Source organism: Stegodyphus dumicola, chromosome 4, assembly GCF_044657685.1.
Source record: "Stegodyphus dumicola isolate Sdum_Otavi_A_Nest chromosome 4, ASM4465768v1".
Taxonomy (NCBI): Eukaryota; Metazoa; Arthropoda; class Arachnida; order Araneae; family Eresidae; genus Stegodyphus; species Stegodyphus dumicola.
The window spans coordinates 204,732,652-204,758,410 of NC_140771.1; the positions used below are offsets into that span (position 1 = coordinate 204,732,652).

Genomic DNA, 25,759 nt, shown 5'->3' on the forward strand with positions numbered 1-25,759 from the left:
CCTCTCTCTCTCTCTCTATAACCTTCTATTTTTTTTTCCTAAAGAACACCCCGTCACCTTTTCAAAGGTCATGGGATTGAGAGGAACGAAAGAAAAAAAAATCAACCATCCTTTGTATACTACCTATGACCTTCTCCTAGAGACCCCTGTCATTTTCTTCTCGAGAGCTACGTGATGAAAGCTTTTTTTTATTCTAAAGTTTATCAACTTTCTAGACACATGACCCCGTCACCTTCTCAAAGGCCATGTCGTATGGAATGGGACCCTTTTGGTTTTTTCTTTTGAGAAAATAAAAAATAAAACAACTCTATAATCATCTCTCTATGACCTTCACAAACACTCATGTTTTATCATTTTTTTTATTTTAGAATTCATCAACCTTGTTCCTCCTCCTCCCCTCTCCCTCTCCCTCTCTCTCTCTCTGAGGAGTCTATATAAACGGATCGCCAGCGAGCTCTTGTTCATATCAGACGAGTATTTCGCCTTGAGAACGGAAAAAAAAACACAAAAGCCATGCTGCTCAAACTGGAATATAACGATGACTATTACGTGCACGCGTATGTGGATCTAGGATTCCTGTACTGGAATGCCAAAGATATCTTGACTCTCTTGCCTACGAACGTCTCGCATACGACGAGTGTTCTCCAAGTCTTTTTTCCTAATCGACACCATTTTCTTCGACTAGGCGATTTGGACAACTACTCCAAAGAATGGGGTCAACCGAACCAGATTGTCCTCACTTCGAATGAAGCGGCCTTCGTCGCTTCGAAATCCCTGCATAACAAGTCGCTCTTCCCTTGGATGTGTAAAATATTCATGAGACCTCTGACGAAAATTGAGGAGGACGGGGAAACGTATATCACCCTCCGAGAGACTGTGCAAGACGAACAAGAAAGGAAAAAGAGTCCTCTCTTTTTCATCACTCAATTCGGGATCCATCATCTCCCCAAAATCATCCAGAGACATCAAGCCTTCGTTGAAAAGTATCAGAAAGAGGACGATGGTGATGTTGATGATGATGATGATGATGATGCGATATGGTCTCCAGTCGCTTAAAGAAGGGGAAACGTTCTCCGCTTTCCCTATTCCATAGACTGGAGAGTTGAATCAGGAGACCAAAAAAATGGGTCTTGGAAGGAATGAGTGCATTTCAAAATGCATTCGATTCCTTCCAAGACCCATTTTTTTGGGCCACTCTCTCCTCCAATCTTGGGAGAGAGAGAGAGAGAGAAAAGAAATTTATCATCTCCTGTCCACCCAAAAAAGAAACTATGTATTTTTGTTTTTCTGGATGCGGCCGAATTTGTAGAGGAATCGTCCAGAAACCGGCCCTCAAGCCCATTTTCAGACTATTTCTATACATATTCGGTCATCAAGATGGTCCGGGGACGACTTTGTTTGGACATCATCTCTATATAGATGGTGAAATTTGTATAGCCATTTCTAAAGAATCTCAGAGAAAACTAAAAGCGAGATTGCAAAAAAAGAAATAGCCTCCAGTGAACACAATTCCAACGACAGTGGATAGGAAAAGTGAAGAGTTGAAAGTGAAAGTCGAAAAACGAAATGGGATCGGCTAGGAAAAATTTCTCAGAGCTCAGAAAAAAATTCTGAGATGTAAAAAAAAAAAAAAAAAAAAAAAAAAAAAAACTTTTTGTTAATTTTTATCATGTTTTCTAGACATGATAAAAATTAACTCACCCCCCTTTTGTCTGGGAATGTTGTCTCCCACTTTCTAAAAATAGACCATGACTCATCCTTTTAAATTCCAAGAAAAGACTGGGTTCTGCTCTATTTTTAGAAACGGTGAGACAACATACCCAGACAAAAGGGGGATGAGTTAATTTTTATCATGTCTAGAAGACATGATAAAAATTAACAAAAAGTATTTATAATATATATTATATAATATATATATTATATAATATATATATTATATATATATATTTTTTTTTTTTTTTTGACTCAGAATTTTTTCTCGGCTCTCAGAAATTTTTCCCAGCCGATCCCATTTTGCTTTTTGACTTTCACTTTCAATTCTTCTCTTTTCTATAAAAGTATTCCACGTTTTTGTTCAGAATAATACGGGCTGTTGAAAAGGCAATATGTCTGGTCATCAAGATGGTCCGGGGACGACTTTGTTTGGACTCCGCCCCCCCTCCAAGCCCATTTTAAGTATATTTCTATACAAATTCGGTATAAAATTGTCCGGGGACGACTTTGTCCGGAGACGACTCTATCCGGGGACGACTCTGTTTGGACTCAACCATGACGTCATTTTAATATAGTGGAATGTGTATAGAAATAGTCGGAAAAAGGACTCGAACGCCCGTTTTCAGTATATTCCAATACAAAATTCATTGTCCACAACATAAAAAAAGACATCATTTTTTTCTTGGATGGAGCTCCATTTGTATTAGAATATACTGAAAACCGACTCGAACGCCCGTTTTCAGTATATTCCAATACAAAATTGGCTGTCCACAACATAAAAAAAAGACATCATTTTTTTTCTTGGATGGAGCTCCATTTGTATTGAAATATACTGAAAACAACGTGAATGCCCGTTTTCAGTATATTCCAATACAAAATTGGCTGTCCACAAAAAATAAAAAAAAGACATCATTTTTTTCTTGGATCCAGCTCCATTTGTATTGGAATATACTGAAAACCAACGTGAACGTCCGTTTTCAGTATATTCCAATACAAAATTGGCTGTCCGCAAAATAAAAAAAAGACATCATTTTTTTCTTGGATCCAGCTCCACTTGTATTGTAATATACTGAAAACCAACGTGAACGCCCGTTTTCAGTATATTCCAATACAAAATTGGCTGTCCACAACATAAAAAAAAGACATCATTTTTTTCTTGGATCCAGCTCCACTTGTATTGTAATATACTGAAAACCAACGTGAATGCCCGTTTTCAGTATATTCCAATACAAAATTGGCTGTCCACAACATAAAAAAAAGACATCATTTTTTTCTTGGATCCAGCTCCACTTGTATTGTAATATACTGAAAACCGACGTGAATGCCCGTTTTCAGTATATTCCAATACAAAATTGGCTGTCCACAACATAAAAAAAAGACATCATTTTTTTCTTGGATCCAGCTCCATTTGTATTGAAATATACTGAAAACCGACATGAACGCCCGTTTTCAGTATATTCCAATACAAAATTGGCAGTCCACAAAATAAAAAAAAGACATCATTTTTTTCTTGGATCGAGCTCTATTTGTATTGAAATATACTGAAAACCGACTCAAACACCCGTTTTCAGTATATTCCAATACAAATTGGCAGTCCACAAAATAAAAAAAAGACATCATTTCTTTGTTGGATCGAGCTCTATTTGTATTGAAATATACTGAAAACCGACTCAAACACCCGTTTTCAGTATATTCCAATACAAATTGGCAGTCCTCAAAATAAAAAAAGACATCATTTCTTTGTTGGATCGAGCTCTATTTGTATTGAAATATACTGAAAACCGACTCAAACACCCGTTTTCAGTATATTCCAATACAAATTGGCAGTCCACAAAATAAATAAAAAAAGACATCATTTCTTTCTTGGATCGAGCTCTATTTGTATTGAAATATACTGAAAACCGGCTCAAACACCCGTTTTCAGTATATTCCAATACAAATTGGCAGTCCACAAAATAAAAAAAAGACATCATTTCTTTCTTGGATCGAGCTCCATTTGTATAGAAATAGCCTAGAAATCAGTTCGAACGCCCGTTTTCAGTATATTGTAATACAAATGAAATGACATGAAAAAAGCAAAAAGAGGAAAAGTAGCCTACCTTGACGGAAATTCTATTCCAAAATGGGAAAACTTGTACCCAGGTGGGCCCACAGCACGGCCGGAACTCAAGCGAAACTCGATAGGTTGAAATCGATCCATTAAATAACATTCTTAACAAACAGTAAAGTTTTATTCACATCGAGTCGGCTGGGAAAAGTTTCTGAAAAATAAATTACCCCCCTTTTTAGTCTGAAAATTTGAAAATTGATGTCTTCAATTTTCGGAAAATTGAAGACATCAATTTTCAGACTAAAAGGGTTTTTTTTTTTTTTTTTTTTTTTTTTTTTTTTTTTTTTCCGTTAGAGAAATTTTTCTCCGGCTCTCAGAAATTTTTCCGCACTCCACTGGATGAATAAAACATCCCCGTTTCTTTAAGAATGGGCTCACTGTTAACTATTTCAGCATTCGACGTTTCGCGTCCAATAATAACTGCCGGGTGTTCAAGAATGCAGATGCACCTACTAGATTTTCTATAGAGAAGCTTGACTGGATGGAGAGTGGATAACTTTTTCCAAGGTTCTCGACTTTGGACCGTCATGAGGTAAAGGATCTTTTTGTTTTTTTTTTTTTTTCTTTTAAGAAGATTTATGGATAGATTCATTTCTTTTTGAATGGACCTAGAAAAATAGGACAAAGTTCTTTTCCAAGATTGGATGAGAGAGGGACCCAAAAAAATGGGTCTTGGAAGGAATCGAATGCATTTGCACTCATTCCTTCCAAGACCCATTTTTTTTGGTCTCCTGATTCGTCTCTCTCTCTCTCTCTTCTCAGTCCATTTCCATAAATATAGGGAAAGCGGAGAACCTTTCCCTACTTATTTCTAAAAAATCTTTTCTTTATTTTTTTTCTCCTGAGTTTATGTATATATCAATTCAAATACTTTTGAGAACGGTCATCCCAATTCTCTGTCGTCTTTTCGGTTTGATCGTCCCAACACTCAGTGGACATAGTCTCAGTGGATTTTGGAGCATGGGTCGTCCGTTCATTGTCCCAACACTCAGTGGATATAGTCTTAGTGGATTTTGGAGCATGAGTCGTCCGTTCATCGTCCCAACACTCAGTGGATTTTGTCTTTGGATCCTCTGAAGATATTTTGGTGGTCTCATGAGATTCTTTGGAAGGTTCGTCCCAACAGGCTGCTGGATCGTAATGGGGAATATTTTCAGGTATGTCTCCCCAACCCTCCGTCTTCCTCGAGTTATTGGAGGAAGTTGACGACAAAGAAGAAGAAGTAGAAGAGCCCATCAAGTTTAAAGGCGTATGCTCATCCGGATGTTCCATCACTTGGAAACAGGACAGATTATCCCATTTCTGGATGAGGTTATCGTACGCTTTTGGGGACGGATCCTTCTCTAACTGATCGTAGGCCTTATCAAAAGCTTGCAGAGGATTGCCTGCTTCCTCCTGAATCCTCTCCCCTTTCTCCGTTCCGTCTGGATAGACGTGATTGATATGAAAATCTCCTTCCGTAATATGCCATCGATAGTTGCGCACTTTGTTTTCGGCACAATGGAAATATTTCATCCTTTGATGATGTCAGGCACATTTTTCCCGATACTTCCAAATGATTCCATCTGGCACATAAATTTCCGTCACGGGTTTTTGATAATCCAAGGCTTTAGCAAAGAATTTAGCTTTCTGGCATCCCACCACATAAATCGTGGAGAAGCTGTGAGTGAGCGATTGGAGAATGCGTCCTAAATGGTTGTAGGGAATATGACCCTCGTTCCAACGAAGTCCGTGCCGGTTTCTTGTCAGCCAGGCATTTGTCTTTTGGTTTTTTTCACTCAGTTGGTGGAAGGAGTGAGGAGGAGTAAACGTCAACGATCCCACGGTCAAAAAATCTTTTGTCGCATAGCCCAATTCTTTTAAAACGTAGGTAAATTCACCCTTTTTGTGGTTATAGGACTGGAAACCCTCTAGATCGAGCACGATAAAGTTTTCTGAACACTCCATGGCGATGAATACGGTGATGTCTTCCACAAACAGGAGCAAAAAAGAGAATCGAAAAGGTATATATGTATAACAGGGAAGATCTAGAAAGGGGTGGGGGGGAAAAACAATAAAACGTTTTAGAGTCGTCGTCTTGAAAGAGACATTTTTCTTTTCAAAGGGTTAAGAAGTTTCAAAGGTCTTTTTAAATGAAGTTATGATTATTATCATTATTAAAAAAAACTAAGAATCAAATCGAGTTTATAGATAACCATATTCATAGGACCAAAGGGACTTACCAGCTCAGTTCACGTCTTCTTCTGTTCTATGAAGAAATCTCGCGGAGGACACACACTTTTATACTCGCGCGACATCTGTCGGGATCGCGACCCCATCTAAATGTCAGGGTCATTCCAACCTCTTAAAAGGATCGGAATGAAAGAAACACTTTGATAAAAAATATATTTATGAAAAGATATCTGAGGGTCGTGAGAACATTTTCTCTCCCCACCCCCCGCCTATTTCAAAAAAAAAATAATAAAAAGTCTTTCTTGGATCGCGTCAAGATTACAAAACAACTCACAGGACTTGTTTATCTCGATCTTGTCAGGGTCACCGTTTCACATAAGAAGATGGATGGACCCTGAACTTTAGACATGATAAAAATTAACTCTACCCGCCTTTTGTCTGGGAATAGGGTCTCACCGTTTCTAAAAATAGACCAGATCCCATTCTTGGAATTCTATTCTCTAGGAAAGGAGGAGTGATGGTCTATTTTTAGAAAGTGTGAGACAACATTCCCAGACAAAAGGGGGGGTAGAGTTAATTTTTATCATGTCTAAGACATGATAAAAATTAACAAAAAGTTTTTTTTTTTTTTAAGGCTTAAAAATTTTTCTGAGAGAGCTGAGAAAGATTTTTCCTCCCAATCTTTTTCGACGATGAAAAGGGAAAAACTACTGATCCGATCTCCCTACGCTTTAGGGAAAAAAATACTTATGAAATATTCATGTGTTGAAATTGACTATTCAAATAAGTGACATTTTGTTTCTCATTGGAACTGTTCAACGGCGAGTCCACTCGTCTCATTCTTTGGGGTAGGGGATGAAAGTACAGCGGTTTGTTGAAATCGATGATAGTTTCCTCTTTAGTCGGCGGAACTGTAAATCTATCCCGTCTTAACTCTTCTAATCTCTTTGAAAGTCTTTCTACTTGCTCTGCTAAGGTTTCCTCGGTACTCATGATCTCTCTTAGTTTAGGGAAGTCTTGACGTATTGGCTAGAGAACAGAGGGTCTTTTTCTCTCTATACATATATCATGTGGGAGGGTGTGATTTATAAATCCTTGTGAAATCTTTCTACGTCTTGTGTAACTTGGAAGATTCGTTTTGTGTAACTTGGAAAATTCGTCTTCTCGTCGATTGGGCTGGAGTTATAGAAAAGAAATGGGATTGGAAAGAAATCAACATATTACAAAAAAAAGGAACTTTTTTTTTCTATTTTTTTTTTCTCTAGGGATTTACATACCATTTCATTCATGAACATTCAAGGGTTCTCTCCAAGACCAAATTTTAGAAGAGGACCACAAAGAGTACACTTGAGGATCCTCTTTCAGGTCTAGGTGAGATAAGGGTTGAGACCAATATTCTTGGGTCTCTAAAGCATCCCAACTTAGACATTTATTATTATTATTATTAGAAAGTTCATCCTCCTCCTCCTCCTCCTCATCGTCGCACGAGATCTCCTGGGGAGATTCTTCCGCCTCCTCTTCGTCTTCGACAGCTTTGCTCTCGGAGGGGTAACAATGTAATTTCCGGAAAACGTAACTACCCTCCATCAAATGGTATCGAAAATTTCTCACCTTGTTCTCGGCACAATGAATCATCTTTTGGAAATATTGGTGTCGCGTGCATTTCGACTTGTTCCGCCACTCGGTTTTCCCTGGGATGTAAAACTCGTAAACGGATCGCTGGCAGAGCTTGCTGAAAAATTCGGCTTTATCGTATCCATTGACGTAGATCACCTCCACATTTTCGGTCAGTATTTTCAGGATTGTAGGAAGATGCTTGTAGGAAAGACGACCCTCGGTCCATTGCAGGCCGTGTCGGTTATTTGTAGTCTGGTTGACCGCAGCTTGATTGCGGGACGATAAGTCATCGTAATGGACAGGAGGGAGAAAAATCATGGATCCGCATAAGGTTAAATCGCAAGTGATGTAGCCCAGTTCTTTCAAGATGAAACATATATCTCCCGTCTTTGGATCATAACAGTGAAAGTATTCCATGTCCAGAACAATGTAGGAATCTTTGAGAGGTTTGGCACTCAAAATGTCCATCTTCTTCAATTGAGGAAAAAAAGAAAACAAAATTCTCTCTCTCTCTCTCGCTGTGTGTCCTGAAGGAAAAAATGAATAGCGTTCTCTCGCCGTCTCCTCTTTTATATATAGAGAGAGAGAAGGTTGCACGTGACAGGTCGTATGAATTCTGGAAAAGGTCACATTCGTATATATATATTTGTTTTTTGAATAATATCGTGCGTATCTCAATACACATCCATCATAATAATAATAAAGGTCACCTTGGAAAGAAAAAACATTGAACTCGTGCTCGACTTTGAAGGTTTCTACGATTCTCAAGGAGCCTTTATTGTGAAAGAATTGGCTTACGTCACATTGGACGGTACTTCTCGAGGGGTATTTGTTTTTAAACCCCCGTTTCCATGGCAAATGCTCACCGAGAAAGAAAAACGAACCGCTGTGTGGGCGAGTGATTATTATCACGGCTTGTCGTGGTACGAAGGAGAAATTCCGTACAGTTATTTTCCATGGGTGTTAACGATGTTGACGGAACCTTTTTCCATGATTTGGGTGCGAGGAGAAATGAAACGGCGGTTTTTAGAGAAATGGTTGCAAAGATCCATTTATTGCATTTCGGGATCGACGCAAGAGATTCTCAAATACAATGGGATTGAACACATGAATTGTCCTAACCATACAAAAGGTTTTTTCCATTGCGCTCTACAAAAAGCAGTTCGGTATCATTATTATTTAAAGACACAGAGAAGAAATTCGCAAGGTCGATCCTGCACAATTCAATCTTGACAGAACTCATTAAAAAAAAATACATATATCACGTTACTTCTTCAACAGCACAGATGGTTCTGAAGCGAAACTTGGAATTTTGAAATAATAGATCAGGGAGAAATCATTCTTAAAAACAAATGGTAAAGTCTCGAATCGGCTGGGAGAAAAAAAATTTCTCAGAGGTGAGATAAAAATTCTAATGAAAAAAAAAAAAAAAAAAAAAAACTTTTGGTTAATTTTTATCATGTCTTAGACATGATAAAAATTAACGACCCCCTTCCCTTTTAGTCTGGGAAGGATGTCTCACCCTTTCTAAAAATAGACCATGACTCATCCTTTCTCTAATGGCAATCATTCCATGAATGAATCACGATTTGTTTTTCAAAAGAGTGAGACAACATTCCCAGACGAAAAGGGAAGAGGGTCGTTAATTTTTATCATGTCTAAGACATGATAAAAATTAACAAAAAGTTTTTTTTTTTTTTTTTTTTTTTTTTTTGAGTTGTAGAATTTTTTTCAGCTCTGAAAATTTTTTTCCAGCCGACTCAAGACTTTACCATTTATATTTACGAATAGTCTTTGGATTATTTATTTATTTTCTTTTAAAAAGAAAAATTCTGAGCTAGACCTATCTATTGGCTTAACATTCTGGTCATAGAAACAGTCTAGAATCTCATTTTATTTTTCGAGGCTAATGCACGGGTTCTCCAATCAAAAGGGTTACTATAAAGGGATTGGTTTGAATGCATTTATCTGCAAATGTTGTAGGATTCTGTTGTTGAGAAGGGGGTATATTATTATTATTATTATTATGATGATTGTGGCAAATTCGTTTTCTACATGGAAGTCTAATCTCCTCCGAAGACCCTTTCTGGGGATCGTCGATAGATGGTTTTTCAATAGGAATCGTTTCCCTCGGATCCTCAAGAGATAGAGGGGCGTCCTGTCTTGAGACATGGAGCGGTCTCTCCTCCTCCTCCTCCTCCTCGAGAAGTCTTGAGAAAGGGAGAGGATTTTCGGTTCCCTTATTCTTGAGGGGTCTTGACAAATTGAGAGGTCCCTCCTCTTCGAAAGAGAGAGAAGTTTTGGTTCCCTTATCCTCGAGGGGTTTTGACAAATCGAGAGGTCCCTCATTTTCGAGGGGTCTTGATAAATGGAGAGGTTTTTCATCTTCGAGGGGGTTTGATAAAGGAAGAGGTCCCTCCTTCTCGAGGGGTCTTGATAAATGGAGAGGTTTTCCATCTTCGAGGAGGTTTAACAATGGGAGAGATTTCTCCTTCTCGAGGGGTCTCTCTTCCTCAAGGGGTTTTGAGGAAGGGAGAGGTTTTTCATCCTCGACGGGTTTTGACAAACGGAGAGGAATCTGAACAGGCTTCTCCTCATCCCCATCATTATCGAGGAGGATGAGGATAGGCCTTTGGAAAGGTTTTTTTCTTTTTCTTCTGAACAGGCTCCTCTTGATGCTCAGGGAGAGGGATGGGGTAGTTGTTCTACCATTCTATTTTTTCTTGCTCGAGGATTTTTTCAAAAGTCGTGGCCTCTCTATGATGTCACGAACGAGGAGAGTCCTCGAGAAGAATATAATAGGTATTCTTCCCAGTCTTCTCGATCGAGAGAGGTTCGTGCAAACATTTATGCAACCATTCACTAAAATGAACGAGAATCCCTTTTGTCTTCTCAAGACGATCCATAATCCTATTCATTTGCGAGACGGTTAGAAAGTGGGACGTGTAAAAATATTTGTCTCGTTTCATTAACAAAATTTGTGCATCCAAAGGTGGAATGTCACGAGCCATCAACACGTTTTCGTCGGACAAAAATTCGTCCCGCATCTTTTGATAACTCCCCACGGTATAATAACCCGCACATTTTGAAAAATCGGAGGCTTTCAGGTAAACGACTCCTTGGATGATATAAAAGGAAAGATCAACATATTTATATTTGAAAGGAATACACGTAGTGAGCTGGGGATGCCTCCTCATGATCCACTTGGACAAAAATACGACTTTGGGGCTCTCCCCTTTTATTTATAGAGAGAAAGAGAGTGTGACCTTCCCTTCCCTCCTCCTCCTCTCTCCCTGCTTCCTCTATCTCTGGACGTCCTTGGATTGGAAAGGGTGACTTTGAAAAAAAAAAGGTCATGGTTGGATAATTTTTTGTTTATTAAATTATTACTTTCACTTCCTCATTCCCACACACATTCATCTTTTTAAGAAAAGAAAAAGAGGTCATGAAGATAAGATTTCTTGGAAAGAAGAGAGAGAGAAACAAAAAAAAACAAATAAAACGGACGTCATAGAGCCTCTATGTGTGTCTATATAGATATATAAAAAGACGAGAGTACTGGGCGAGATCATTTCTTTTCCATTGGGAGCCATGTCGCTATTAGACGTTTTTCCAACTCAACGTATTTCGAACGGGGAGGATTTGAAGACGCTAAAGCAAATCTCCAACTTGAAAATTTTTTTGGCGTGTCATTGTGCGACATTTATTCCGCATTTACCACCTCATCAAGCGATCGTTTCTTTCAACCAAGATGTCGAATCCTCCAACCTGCTCGTTCAGAATATATACAGAAATTTATTCGAATCGCAACAAACGAAAGAGGAATCTCCCTTCTCTTGGAATCGGATGGATCGAGCTTTGAGACGGCCCATTCAAACAGACCGGCGATATACAGATCCGCGCACGAGTTTTCGGTGGAAGAATATTTTTCTCACGAAACGATATTTTACGTTTGGAGTGAGAACGACGGCTGAGGACGAAGTTCATATTGTTCAAACCACAGCCGCTCCTCTCGCCTATTACGAATCATCGTCCCCCAATCTGAAGGAAAGAAGTTTTAAAGTCAGCGACAGGATGAAATATAAGAAATATATTCTAAGACCTTTTCAAAACTATGTCGTTCCCCCGAAAACGCAATATCTCATCGTCACAACCCAGAAGAGTCTCTTTCTCGTCGATCGGTGCTCGTACTCGCTTTGGAAACAATTGAAAGAGGAGATTTCTTTCCAATCGCCGATGATGTTTCAAGAAAAAGAAGAAGAAAACCCTCCGCCACCTTTACCCATCCCTTCCTTAGATGATAAGAGGAGCTGGACCAAACCGTCGTCATGGCCCGAAACAAAATCGACCCGGCAACGGAATGAAATTGAAGTCATCACAATTGAAGATGAGGAGGAAGAAAAAAATTACCTCTTAAAAAACGGTCGACTTACCGGAACCTACCTGGCGTGCAAGATCCGCTTCAGAATCCAGAAGCTTCTTCTTCTTCTTCTTCTTCCCCGACTTGTTCAAACAGGCAACCTCTTTCGGACTCCTCACAGACAGAACCTCTTCCAGTATCCTCTTCTTCTTCTTCTTCTCCTCCAACCTGTCCCGACATCGTAGAGGTAGAATGTCAGACGGGTCCACAAGCTTCAAAAAGTCCCGACATCGTAGAGGTAGAATGTCAGCCGGGTAGTTCCAACGGGTCCAGAAATCATGGAGACAGAATCACAGCCGGGTTCACAAGTTCCAACGGGTCCAGAAATCATGGAGGTAGAATTTCAGCCGGGTAAACAAGTTCCAACGGGTCCAGAAATCATGGAGGTAGAATAGCAGCCGGGTCCAGACATCCTAGATCCCTCCACTCATCCCAAAGAGACTCCAAGTGTTTCAAGACAGCCTTGTGAGGATCCAGCCCTTTCCGTATGGAATGATTATATGGACTTACAAAATTTGGTGCAACAGGAAGGAGAAGAAAATAATCATACGGATGGGTGGGTCAAAGACTGTTTAGATCATTTAACCTCGAATGAAATTGAACTGTTATGGAATTGCATTTCTGAAATCACATCGGAAATGGGATAAAAACCAAAACAAAAAAAAACAATTTTTTAATAACAAATGGGAGGAGGGTCATGATGTCAATTAAAAAAAAATATTATATAGAGTCCAATCTTGGTGGTTCACTTCAGTTTTCCAGCATGAGGTGATCCACGTTTCCCGAAATATGGATCCCATTCCAAGAGAGATTGTGTAGAGCCTTCACTTCAGTTCTTTTTTTTTTCCTACCAAGAGGAGAGAGTCCCCAAAGGGCTACCCATGTCCAAAGAGAGAAAGTGTAGAGCATTCATTTCAGTTTTTTTTCCAAGTTTAAGGGAGGGAGGTCTCAAAATGACACCCCCCATTTTCAAAGAGAGATGGTGTAGAGCGTTCATTTCTGTTTTTTCCAAAGTTAGGGAGTTTTCAAATGACTACCCATTTCAGAGAAAGAGAGAGAGAAGGTGTAGAGCGTTCATTTCAGTTTTCCAAGGTTAGGATGGTGGTGGAGAATCCTCCAAAATGGCTACTCATGTCAAAGAGAGAGAGAGAAAAAAAAAGCGTAGAGCGTTCATTTCAGTTTTCCAACATTAGAAGGTTCCAAAATACCTTCTGAATTCAAAGAGAGATCGTGTAGAGCGTTCATTTCCAGTTCTCCAAGATCAGAAGAAGAGGGTCCGCTTTTCCCAAAAGGGCTTTCCGCATTCAGAGACAGCGAAATGCAGACTTCAGTTTTCTCCCTCCCCAAGAATAGAGGGTCCCAAAATGGCTTCCCATTTCAAAGAGAGAGGGAGAGGCGTTCATTTCCATTCTCCAAGATAGGGTCGTCTGCTTTTTCCCAAAATGGCTTCCCAATTCAAAGAGAGAGAGAGAGAAAGGGTGTGTAGAGCGGTCATGTTCATTCTCCAAGATAGGGTCGTCAGCTTTTTCTCAAAATGGCATCTCCCCATTCAAAAAGAGATCGTGACCAATTTTTTCCAGTTTTTTCCAAGATGGGGGGAGAAGAAAACCTAGGATGGAATAACACGACACACAGAGAGAAAGAGAAAAAAAAAACGCCATCTTGTCATTTTCTGATAGGGTACCGGTGTTCGAATACTTTTGTGACCGACTGTACGTAGCACTCGTCACAGAGGTTCCTTGTGGCGTGTAGTGTTCCAAGATGATGCCCTTTTCGTCCCAAAAGAGGGTCAGCATAACCTTCCCTGCAGATGGCTGTGTACGAAACTTTTTGGGTTTCGGTGATGAGGAATGGCGCCACTCCTTGCTCGCTCACTTTGTTTCAGGCTGATGGTAATGCACCCATGTTTCGTCACCAGTGACGATTCGTGACAGGAAGGCAATACTGTTACGTTCAGCACACCACAAAAGGTCTTTGCATGCATCAACACATCGCTGTTTCAGTTCAGGCGTCAGTTGACGGGGCACCCATCTTGCAGACACCTTATGAAACTGGAGAACATCATGCACAATATGATGTGCCGATCCATGACTCATGTGTACACATGCTGCAATTTCGTCTATTGTCACACGGCGGTTTTCCAAAAAGATGGCTTCAACGGCTGAAATGGTCTCTGGAGTCACTACGCGCCGAGCCTGGCCGGGGCGTGGAGCATCGGCCACGGACGTAACACCATTTGCAAATTTCCGGCACCATTCATAGATTTGTGGCTGTGACAAACACGCATCTCCATACTGAACCTTCATTTGCCTAAAAATGTCAATCGGTTTCACACCTTCACTTCGCTAAAACGGAATCACAGAACGCTGCTCCTCGCTGGTGCATGTCGCTAGTGGGGCTGCCATTTTGGAACTGTTGTTGCGCTGGTTTTTGTGCATCTGTCGACTGCTGCCACCTAGGAGACATCCGGCATACTATCGCAAACAGGCATGCCAACTTACAGCTCACTGGCGCCATATGCGGATTTTTATTTCTACTTTTATGGTTTTCAGTTGACTCCCCTACGTAAAACAGGCATTAAGTGACATGAAGTTTGTCATATATCCATCATGAGGTGGGTTCTAGATATATTTCACATGAACGTAATATGGGTATTTTCATATAACATACATATTGTTACGAATTTGGTATTTAAAAAGCTAATGTTAGTTTAATTATAAATTAAATGGTTTTATTTCTCGCGCAGTGCAGCGCGTGACGAATATTAAAAGAAAGCTAAGCCGGAAAATTGAAAATACAAGAGCGCGTGCGTTAAATAAATAAATATCTCTTTTTGATTTCGAGAAAGTACTGGAAAATTCTAGCGCGTGATTTTAAAATCTTATAAAAGGAGGAAAACATCTCAGTTTGTAGTAGTTGCTTAGTTTGTTGTTGTTTAGAAAACCGCTATTGTTGATTATAGCGAATTCGCGGATTAGCGTTCTTTAGCTGTTTTGAATTACGTTCTATTGTACATTTGAGTAGTTAAAAGATAACTACTGTGAGATATTGTAATACTGCATGATAATTTGAGAAAATTTAAGCATTTTTGTTGTGATAATAAAAAGTTTTGTTCATTTTTCATCGGACTTGTGCATTCACTTCATAACGAACCCGTACGCACGCAACAATATGAATACGACAAACAAACATTAACAAAACAAATACAATTTAAAGTTAGTAACATAACATTCTGTTGGTGTATAGTAACTAACATCTATTATGTTACATTATCTTCTCATTCAATAGGTTCTGTGTCATGTGAAAAGAAAGGCGAAAACGCACACTGTTCGGCCCAGGTGCGTGTGTGCATGGTGTTTAAGAAATCATCGCATTTTCACTCTGAAAGATTTGATTGCGTCTTTCAATCTTGTCCAATCCACACATACAAACTTCTTGAAACAAATACTTTACCAAATCATGGTTTAAACATTACACATATTACCTAACATTATAAAAATTCAAAGGTCTAGCATTTAATTTCTTAAAAAAAAAAAAAAAAAAAGTCCAAACAAAACAGTCAAGATATTCATAATGTTTTAAAAGTTATCGAATTCTAGTCATTTTCATCAATTCACTGAAAAATATTATTATGCCATTAAGTCACGTCATCAAACAGCATGTTTGGTGAGAAGTTTGTTCACAGTCGTCTGAAAAGTTGCGGTGGCATTTCTTTATCCAAAGGTTAAAACTACAAACATGGTATTGTCCTCGGTGTGTCAAAATAGGTTCTGTCAAAGTCAAGTGTTGGCACTCAGGGCTTAGTCATATTTGCCAGTATCCTTTAAGAAGATCAATAAAAGTGCTGTATTCGGACTTCTCAACACTTGGTAATGACAAAAGTAAATCATTACATAACTTATCAACTATTGCACGTGCTATAAAAATAGGTGACATGAATTTACCACCTTCAGAATACTTTGATAAAAGGCAAGTTAATGTCAGGAGCCTTTAAAGACTGTTCGGATGTTAACGTGAGAATAACACTTCCATGTGCTGTATGGCATCTTTCTGATACAATATCAGCCTTAACAACAGTTAACTGCATGCCTGTATCTGCTATTGCATTAATTAATTTACCACCACAAACAAGTTTAATGGTCAGTAAGTCATCAATTAATCCCTGTTTCTTGATTCACACAGAAGAAATTTTCGCAGTTATGGAGTCAGTCAGGAAGGAGTTAATTCATTCCTTATTAAACTTTTTCTTATCTTCATAGAACTATATATTCTGACACTTAGAATTACATTTTGATAGAGAAGGCAATTTTTTTGTTCTGAAGTTCGTTTTGAAACAAAGATTTTTTTTCGATCTTCACTTCCACAAAATAAACAAGAAAAAGTTTGATATGATGTGGGTATTTTCATAGAGCATACAAATGCTTTATTATAACATGGAAAAAACAAATACAATTTACATAAAATTAGTACAGTCAAAAGTCGTTAATTCGGACACCCATAATCCGGACCTCAAAGCTACAAACTTTCTGCGCATGCGTCCACACATGCGCACAGGCGTTTACGAGTGCGCGTAAGACCTTTACGGCTGCGAATATGTGTGTGCGCATGCACGTTTAATGTGTAACGGATGGTATAAGCTAAGCTAAAATTATCTAATTCAGTTAATGTGCAGATTGCGTTGTTCCTTAATCTTTGAATTGGATCCGGCTTATTATTTTTTGCAGACTGTTAGAGCAATTTCATAAAAGTAAGCTTGAACTTTCGATTATGTCGAATAGAATTTCCGAAACATATTTACTAATATGTAATTTGTATCTACAAAGCGAAAGTATGTTTTGAAATCTGAAATCTGTTTATCAATTTCACGCGGCAGATTGGAAGTTGATCTGTCAGCACTATCCTTATCTTCAGAGCAGATGTTTTTATTTTATTTGGCTTATAATTCCTTACTAAGTGTAGTATTTCATCTCGATGTACTCCGTCTTTGATATGATTTAAATCAAGTTCCTCGTCATTATAATTCGCTTCCGATAGTGAAGAAAGTGACCCAGAGGTTATTGATGTATTCTCAACACAGCAATTATAGGACTTGAACAGCGGAACTTTGTAACTAAACAAGAAATTGTGTCTGTTTAATAGAATTAAAGAGAAAGTATTATCACATGAAACGAAGCAACTTACATTGAAAGAAATGTTTAATAAAAAAAAACAAATAAATATTAAGCTTTTTCTTTTTGTAAATTTTGATACCCTTTAGATAATAATTGTTCTTTATTTCATAAATTACGGTTTCATATTTTTAATTTTGTAATTTCTGTGTGCCATCTTACCAGATTTAAACTGATGATCTATAATCCGGAAAAATCGATAATTCGGAATCGCCGAAGTCCCGACGAGTCCGGATTAACGACTTTTGACTGTAACATAAAACTCCCTTGGTATACAGATTGTTAACATCTATTATTGTCCCGTTTTATTCTCGTTCTATAATCTTGATTCTGTGTCACAAGAGAAAGAGAGAAGAAAATGTGTGGCATTTGACTAAAGTGTGCATGCGTGGTGTTTATCAAATCATCACAAGGTTTATCTTCCAATTTGAGGTGTCAAAATAATTCTGCTGTTTTAAAATGTTTGCTGAGTAGCTGACTTTTAAATGCTGAGAATTAAGCAGATGATTTTAATACTACATTATTTAATAGGAAATCATTATTCTAGATGCATTACATTGCATGGTTGTGCATCTTCACATTGATCAATAACCACTTTGCAGAGCCGATCATCGTGTGTTCTCAAGCTCAGTTGCCTTGCAGATAGTTTCACTTCCCCCAAACTAAAGTGTCCTTTCAAGGGAAATTTTTTTCTGACATGGAAGAGATTAACGGAATGCAACTACAGCCACACCAAGAATAGACCTCTACAAGACTTCTCTTTATATACCTGTTGCACTTGTATTAAGACAAAAAGCTGCATCAGTGTATCAAAATGAACTAAGCTTTAAGGGTTTGACAGTTTCTCATCCTTTAGTAAAAATATAGGATATAAAAATTTTTATATTAATCCTCTTACAAAGAATATATCAAATATCTAGTTTTCCCTCATAATATTACAGATAGGTTTAAATGTTTAGACGTCAGTTAATGGTTCTTTAAAATTGTCAAAATTACATGATTTAGAATGCTTGCACCTGATATTAAAACTGGATCACTACGTGAAACAGAATAAATGAATTCTGTTCACCAGAAATACCTGGGAGTTGCTTTATTCTTCTATCACTTGGTATATAACAATTTTAATTCAAATAGTTGTACACTAGTTGTTTCACTTTAAACTTTAATTTGCAGCTAAATGTCTGGAAAAATTAGAGTTTCCCTGAAAAATACAACTAAAATTTACACAGAATCTGATAAAAATACAAAATTTATACAACTATAATTTTCAAAAAAACTGAATATTCTTATTGCAACACTGAAAGCAAATGCTTCTGAATGAAGGAAACTGGAAGAAAGAACAACAGTTTTCAGAAAATCTACTTCAAAGGAGTTCAGTGTTCAAGATGAAAATATCAGGGCATTCTTATCATTCAGTGCAGTTCTTCAAATACTACAACAAAGAGAGAAAAAATAACATGTCTAGTGTCTGTGAAAAGCTCCTTATTTCAACTGAATGGCAGTATAAATCCAAATTACATTATAGAATGACATACTATATCGTAAGTGGATAGTCCAAAGATGTCTCCATTGAATCTGTTTAAGATTCAAGAATTTATCCAAAGGGGTTTATAGACATCAGTTAGACATTTTCAGCATTGACAAATCAAGTTTCATTCTATCTCATACCTTTCAGACACCTAGCTTCTAGAGATGTGCAGTTACGAGGGTAAGGTGAAAAGTTCTTAGCCTGACCCAAAGATGATGCTCCAATTAGCAAAAAAATTATGTTACCTACCTGGGTGCAGATGTCATTAGTTCGTATGACAAGTTTCAACTTGTTCCCTCAAGTGGTTTATTTACACGGATTTTTGCACTAGACATCTTGCATGTTATTTGTTAAAATGGATATAACTTGAATACCGTGCGGTCATAAAATTGTTCATTTTGGGTGGATTAAACCCTAAGGAAATTCATCCAAAGTTGATAAAAATTTATGGGAGCTCTGTTCCTTCTATGCCAACTGTGAAAAAATGGGCAGCTGAGTTTAAACTTGGTCGTACATCCCTCAAAGATGACCCACGTGAAGAACAGCCAAAAACCACAACCACATCAGAAACCATAAAAAAAAGTGTATGATGTTGAACAATAAGCAAGTGAAGGCTGTGGGGGATATCTGAAGAAAGGGTGCAAATCATCTTACCAATAACAATTTTCACAGCAATCTGTGTACCAATTCAACAGTATCCTACCGATTTTGTACGGCGATTTCTGATGTACGAGACATGGATCCATCGCTACATGTCATAAATTAAACAACAGTCCAAGCAGTGGGTGGAAGCCGGCAGTTCAACGGCAAAGAAACTGAAGTCATCTGCTGGAAAGGTCATGGCCACTGCAGTTTGGGATGTAAAAGGGATACTGTTAATTAATTACCTTGCGAAAGGGAGAACAATTACAGGTGAATATTACTCCAACGTTCTTGACCAGCTGGATACCAAAATTTGTGAGAAGAGGCCTGGCTTGAAGGAGAAAAAATCATCAGGACAATGCACCTGTACACAAGGGTGCATTAGCAATGGGAAAACTGCAGGATTTGAGTTATGATTTGCTCAACCTCCCCTCCCCCAATTCTCCTGATTTTTCACTCTCAAATACCCATGCTGGAAATACTGGACCGAGCGTATTGAAGTCAAGGGAGATTATGTAGAAAACTAAAATAATTTTTCAACTGAAAGTTGCAGTTTTTCATAGTCAGGCTGAGAACTTTTCACTTTACACTCAAAAAGTCTTGAGGCAATAAGGCTTTAAGAAATACTCATCTTCAAGGCATTAATAATTTTTTAAATTATTCTGAAATATGGATAATATTTTAACAAACTTAAAGTAGAATGGATATTAAATGAGTACAAATAAGTCTCTGCCATTTCACAAAAAATGGCAACACCAGCAAGTTACAGGTAAAATTGTCTCGTGTAAAACTTTATATCACAAGGTTGGACATCTGCTAAACTTGAAATAGCCATTTGGTATCTGCATCATACATATATATTTGTATGAAAATGTCAAGTTTTGAGCCAAATGAGCATGATTTGTGGGAACTTTTGATTTACTTCTTTCATTTGAATAAATCTGCAGCTGAAGTGATTTGATTGCTTGTTGAAGCATGAGGTGAGGCTGCCTTAAGTGAGAGAAGTTGTAAGTGGTTTAAAAAGTTTAAGAATGGTTAATTTGACGTCCAAGACAAAAAACACAGTGAAAGGATGAAGGTGTTCGAAGACATGGAATTGGAAGCATTATTGGATGAAAATTCAATGCCAAATGCCAGTAGAACTTGCATTTACATTAAGAGTGATTCAAAAAACAATTTCACATTGTTTAAAATCATTGGGAATGATTAAAAGGCAAGGAAATTGGGTGTCATATGCAGTGGCATAGGTAAGGAGGGACATCTGTCCCTGGGCGCAGCATACAAGGGGCACCAAATTGATGCTATGAAATTTTTTAATGAAATGTTTTCCATTGTTAAAATGCAGAAAGAGACACAAATTCTTCAGTTTTCCCTGGGCACTGCAAACTCTAGCTACACCCGACATATGAACTGAAGCCGAGAAACATTAAAGATACACCCCCCCCCCTGCATATGCAAAGTGAAAGGGAAAGTGAACTAAGTTTACAATGTGAATTACTGAAAAAAGCTCGCCAATAATTTTTCTTGAATTACTTTATAAGTTTCTCACCAAATTTTAGGCATAATTTGAGATATAAAATGGAAATATGGGGAAAAAAATTAACATGTCATGCCAGAAAAAGTTTGATTTTATGTCAAAATATGAATGTACTATACTATAAATAAATCTATCGTATATTCCAAGTCACATTTCCAAGATATCAGAAACACAAGTTGATTTTTGTCAAGCTGAGTAGAACAGGAGATCATGAACTGTTCCATTTGTCATTTTTTGGGGGGGGGATTTGATGTACTCTTGTGTGGATAAAAATAACAATATACCTTATATTGACATTAAAGCAAAGTTAAAACACAAATATTTTACTGATTAAACATTGATTGAATGCCTATTTATAGTCTTACAAATGTCAAAAGAAGATTAAGCCAATTCAGATCAAATAAAATTTAACAAGAGAATTACACTGAAAATCCCTAGAGATGAGCAAATGAAATTTTTACAATTTAAGTCTCATTAATTCAATAAATTTCATTTATTGTTGAAAACCACTTAGTAAAAACTAAAAATTAAAGACCAGGAGATTCATTGATCTACTCAGAGATCAGGAGATTTGATGAAAACACGAGAATCTGGGAATAAAACTGGGAGAGTTAGCAGTTATGTGCAGATATATTGTACTTTCATTTGCTGCATTCTCACTGTGTAAACAACATATTCTGATAGGCATAATAACTTAAACTTGCATAAGCAAAATCCAGAAAAATATCAATTTTTAGTGTCAAAAACTTCAAGATAAGAAAAGCATTTTGAATGTTGATGCGCTAAGTGTTTTTAGTAGTTAAATTTTGAAATAAAGTAAAATACACACCAACTACAGTCATGACAATACAATTTATTAAGCCAATATAAACACAAAAGTTGCACAATGCAAATGTTACTTTTAAAAGTGCATTGGCATATCAGCCATAATTATATACAATTTTGCATTATTCAATTGCAGTACAATTAACAAATTCTTAAAAGAGGAACATACAAGCTTATGTGGCTCACAAGCATCAGAACTGTAGCTCCATCAGCAGCTTGCAAATCCTATTTCCATAATAAATTTTCAAGAGCATCTAGCTAGAAATATTTTTAAACCTGAACTTCATGGGAAAATGGGTAGAATGTTGTTAATCACAATCAAGCATTATTATGTACAAATGAACCATTTTCCTCTACATCTATTTACTACACTGCTAATACTTTGCACAAAATTATAAAGTATGCTTAGAGGGCAGCATTTTATTTTGCTATTTATGGGGCAGAATGCTTCTGCAATGGTCATGAATTTTCTTTCAAAAGGGTCATGTTTGTTAAACATATGTATCTAGTGCAACCAATAATATCTACTCAATAGATATAATTCACACTTTGCTTCATTGCACAAAATACAGTATCATAATTTATAAAATGCACAAAGTAAAACCTACCCCACAGTTTGAAATTAATAGCAGTGTTTAAAATTTATGTAGAAATGCAAGAAAAGCACTTCCCCAAAAAATATTATATTACATCTGAATTAAAAAAATTACATCTTTTCCTCACATTTTTTATTTGATACAACTGAGAATTTTTGGTACTGAATTACTGAATATGTTTCAGAGTGTGAATTTGAAATTCAACTTTCCGGTATCATACCATAGTTCAAAAGTATATATTAATCTAATTCAAACATGCACTAAGCCCAAACACACATTCTGAAATATCAACAATTTCAGAAATATTAAAATTGAAACAGCTGGAGTATGGAACCTGAAATTACAATAACAAGATTGCACAGAAACACAATTTTAGATTATAATTCGAGTTAAAAAACTTCAAGCATTCTTATTAAACAAATTTATGATACAAAATTGTAAAACTTATGCAAGAGAAGTAATATATTGTATATTAAAATACCAAGTGTCAAATTAAAAATATATTACATAGTTTAATATCTGTTTCCAAGCTTTGTAATTTTTATACATCAAGCTCAAAAATAACAAACGAGCTAAAAATTATATATACTTTCACACTATTTCATGCAGAAATACAGAAGAAAGAATAAGTTTTGCAAAAAGTGATCAAAATCCACAAAAACTGAATGATTAACTACATAGAGAACAAGTACTGAAAACGTTTAAAAAGAGAGGGGAAAAAAAAAAAAAAAACATATCACAGTATTTTCAACCATTGACAGATGAAGAAATTATTTCACCTTATATTATGAAATTATATGTACAGTACTTATAAATATTTTTTTCTGTATAATGAAAATTTCAGTTTTGATAACAGATCTTAAATAATAATATTTCTAATACTAATAATTAAAATAAAGAAAACTAAATCAAATCAAAACTAATTTAAGTCAAATAAATGCTTAAAATTAGTTTCAAAATATTAAGATGCTGAAAAATGTAATAAAAATGGCTTTTCTTTTTACTGCAAATTTATACAGAAAATATTTCCGTTACATATTCCACTTAAAAATTAAAGAAATTTTTTTTTTACACCCTTAAAAGAACACACACAATAAACAAGAAACATCTGATGTACATAAATGATTTTTTTTTTCATTTAAATACATTTTGCCTAATACAATGCAGGAGTTTGTGCTTGAAATTTGGAGAAAAAGTAATATTACTCCACACAAATGTATTTTTTTTTCTTTTTGCAAAGAAAAATTATACAAATCACTAGATAGAAATCTCATAAGAACTTTTATAGCTCAAACTGTGGTGGAAGCATACCATAGAAAAGTCCCAAGACACAACATACTTTTATTATTTGGTTGACACTAAAGCTGATATGCCCGACATTCAGAAATCACTCGAACACAACCAAATAAATTATAAGTCCAAGAAGGGAAATATTTAATGAATTAGAACTTCCAACTTTTTTCTAACAATAACATCTGAAGACGAAAAAAATCTTGATCAAAACAGAACTGTACATAAAATGTAAGTTTCCAGCCATTTAATATTTGAATATGTTCAATTAAAATCAAATAAAATGGCAGGAAATCAGGTCAAAGATGTTGAAAATCACAAGCGGTTTATTTCATTTATTTACTTATTTAAAGACACTACTTACACAAATGTAGTAAAGAAACAAACATAATAATTTAGCTATAATTGGATTAATTTCAGTTGTGGACAGCTACAGCTGTTAAAAAGTATGACTCTTTTTTGGCTGTTACAACGTACTATGATGTACGATGCTGAATTTAGCGACACTCCCATACTTTAACAGTCTGATCAACACTTCCAGTAATCACAAAAGGAGCAGTATGATGAAAATCTGAAAAATTAATAATGGTATTAAGTATATAATTTAAGGAAAACTTTACTTCTTTAACTCAGTTCATTCACCCCTTGACATACAAATAAAATATGCGTCTGAAGAATACCATTTAATATGGCTTAACTGTGGGCACTCATGTGCAAGCTTAGAAACAGAATGTTTTATTTCCAAACTTACACTGCTATATAACAATAACAATATACTGCGTGGCCATTTGCTGCTGACAGTTCTTAACATCTCAGAAACATCTGCACCAAACTTAAGTCTACAATGGCACATGAAATCAATGACAACTTCTGAACGTCATATTATGTCAAGGGGTTAATTTAACAAAAATAATAACAAAAAAGCAATTGACTGCTAAAATGTTTAATGAGAATTTGATAAAAACATGTATTACCTCCTTACTTCCACAATCAACAAAAAATTAAATGAACTTATAAAGTATGAAAATAAATGAATTAAAAAACTTTTAAAACAAAATATTTTTCATTAATTATCTGAACACATTACATGTATACCTAAATATTAAAAACGTATGTTAATACAAATGCTCAGATACAGATCTCGTGTAAACATGCATCTTGAGCACTGCTAATATTAAAATATCAGCATTTCTTTATAGCCAAAAGGATGACTTCAAAGAAAATCGAGTGGTTTAAATACATTACAGCTAACTTTATTTCCCATTTTTATTAAAAATAAAGTATGTATAAAACCTGCAGCTGATAATCATTTAATAACTGCAAGTCATAAATGTATGTTAAGTTTTCTGAAGATTTTATTTATTTTGCAATCTACTGAATATTGGCAAACTGCTTACAAACATTTAAAACATCATATAGTTTAAAGAATGTTCTATACCAAAATGCCATAATCTATTATTATTTATTTCAAAACGATATCAGTTTAGAAGATTAGCACAGGAACAAAAGGCCAATAAAAATTACAAAGTCTTATTCAACTAAGTTGATGGAGGAACCCCTGGCATCTATTAGTTCAATACAGCTCAGTTATTGTTTCCAAATGAGGAGTAAATCTATCATTGAAAGTAAAAGATCAAAACCCCACAAAACCTACAGTGCAGACTCATTAGGAAAACATCAAAAAAAGACCAACCACAAGATTATAAAAGGAGGATAGAAACATAAAACCATGTGAAATAACAAAATAATAATCTCTATGATACTGAATACTACAGCAGTATTCATATATCTACTGCTGAGAAAAGACAGATTCAAAACATAAAGCATTTTAGTGTCATTATGATTTGAAATTTCATTTGTGTTCGTGAAAAGTATTTGACTGAAGATTGCTGACTAAACGAACACTTAAATACATTCATGTACTGTAAATGAAAATGCTACCTTCAGCTGCTGACACATTCAAAAATAGTAATTTAATCTTTCAGTAACATAACATGACATTCCATTAAGCAAGAATAGTACACATATGGTTTGGTTATAAACTAGCCCAGTGATAGAAAGAACCTGCACAATTAAACAGACCTTAATTTGACTGAAAAATTTTAAACTAGATGTTACATAACTAGAATAATAATAATAAT

General features: G+C 36.2%; 1 protein-coding gene across 2 annotated transcripts in view; it reads right to left on the bottom strand.

The window, feature by feature from the left end:
* Nucleotides 1-21,740: 21,740 nt before the first annotated feature.
* Nucleotides 21,741-25,759, bottom strand: part of Lis-1 (LisH and WD40 domain-containing Lis-1) — a 126,593-nt gene continuing 122,574 nt past the window's right edge. For both annotated transcript variants that reach the window (XM_035373375.2, XM_035373383.2), the window contains exon 13: nucleotides 21,741-24,189. In XM_035373375.2, coding sequence (XP_035229266.1) covers nucleotides 24,116-24,189 — 74 coding nt within the window. In that variant the 3' untranslated portion in view covers nucleotides 21,741-24,115. The remainder of the gene's footprint in view (nucleotides 24,190-25,759) is intronic.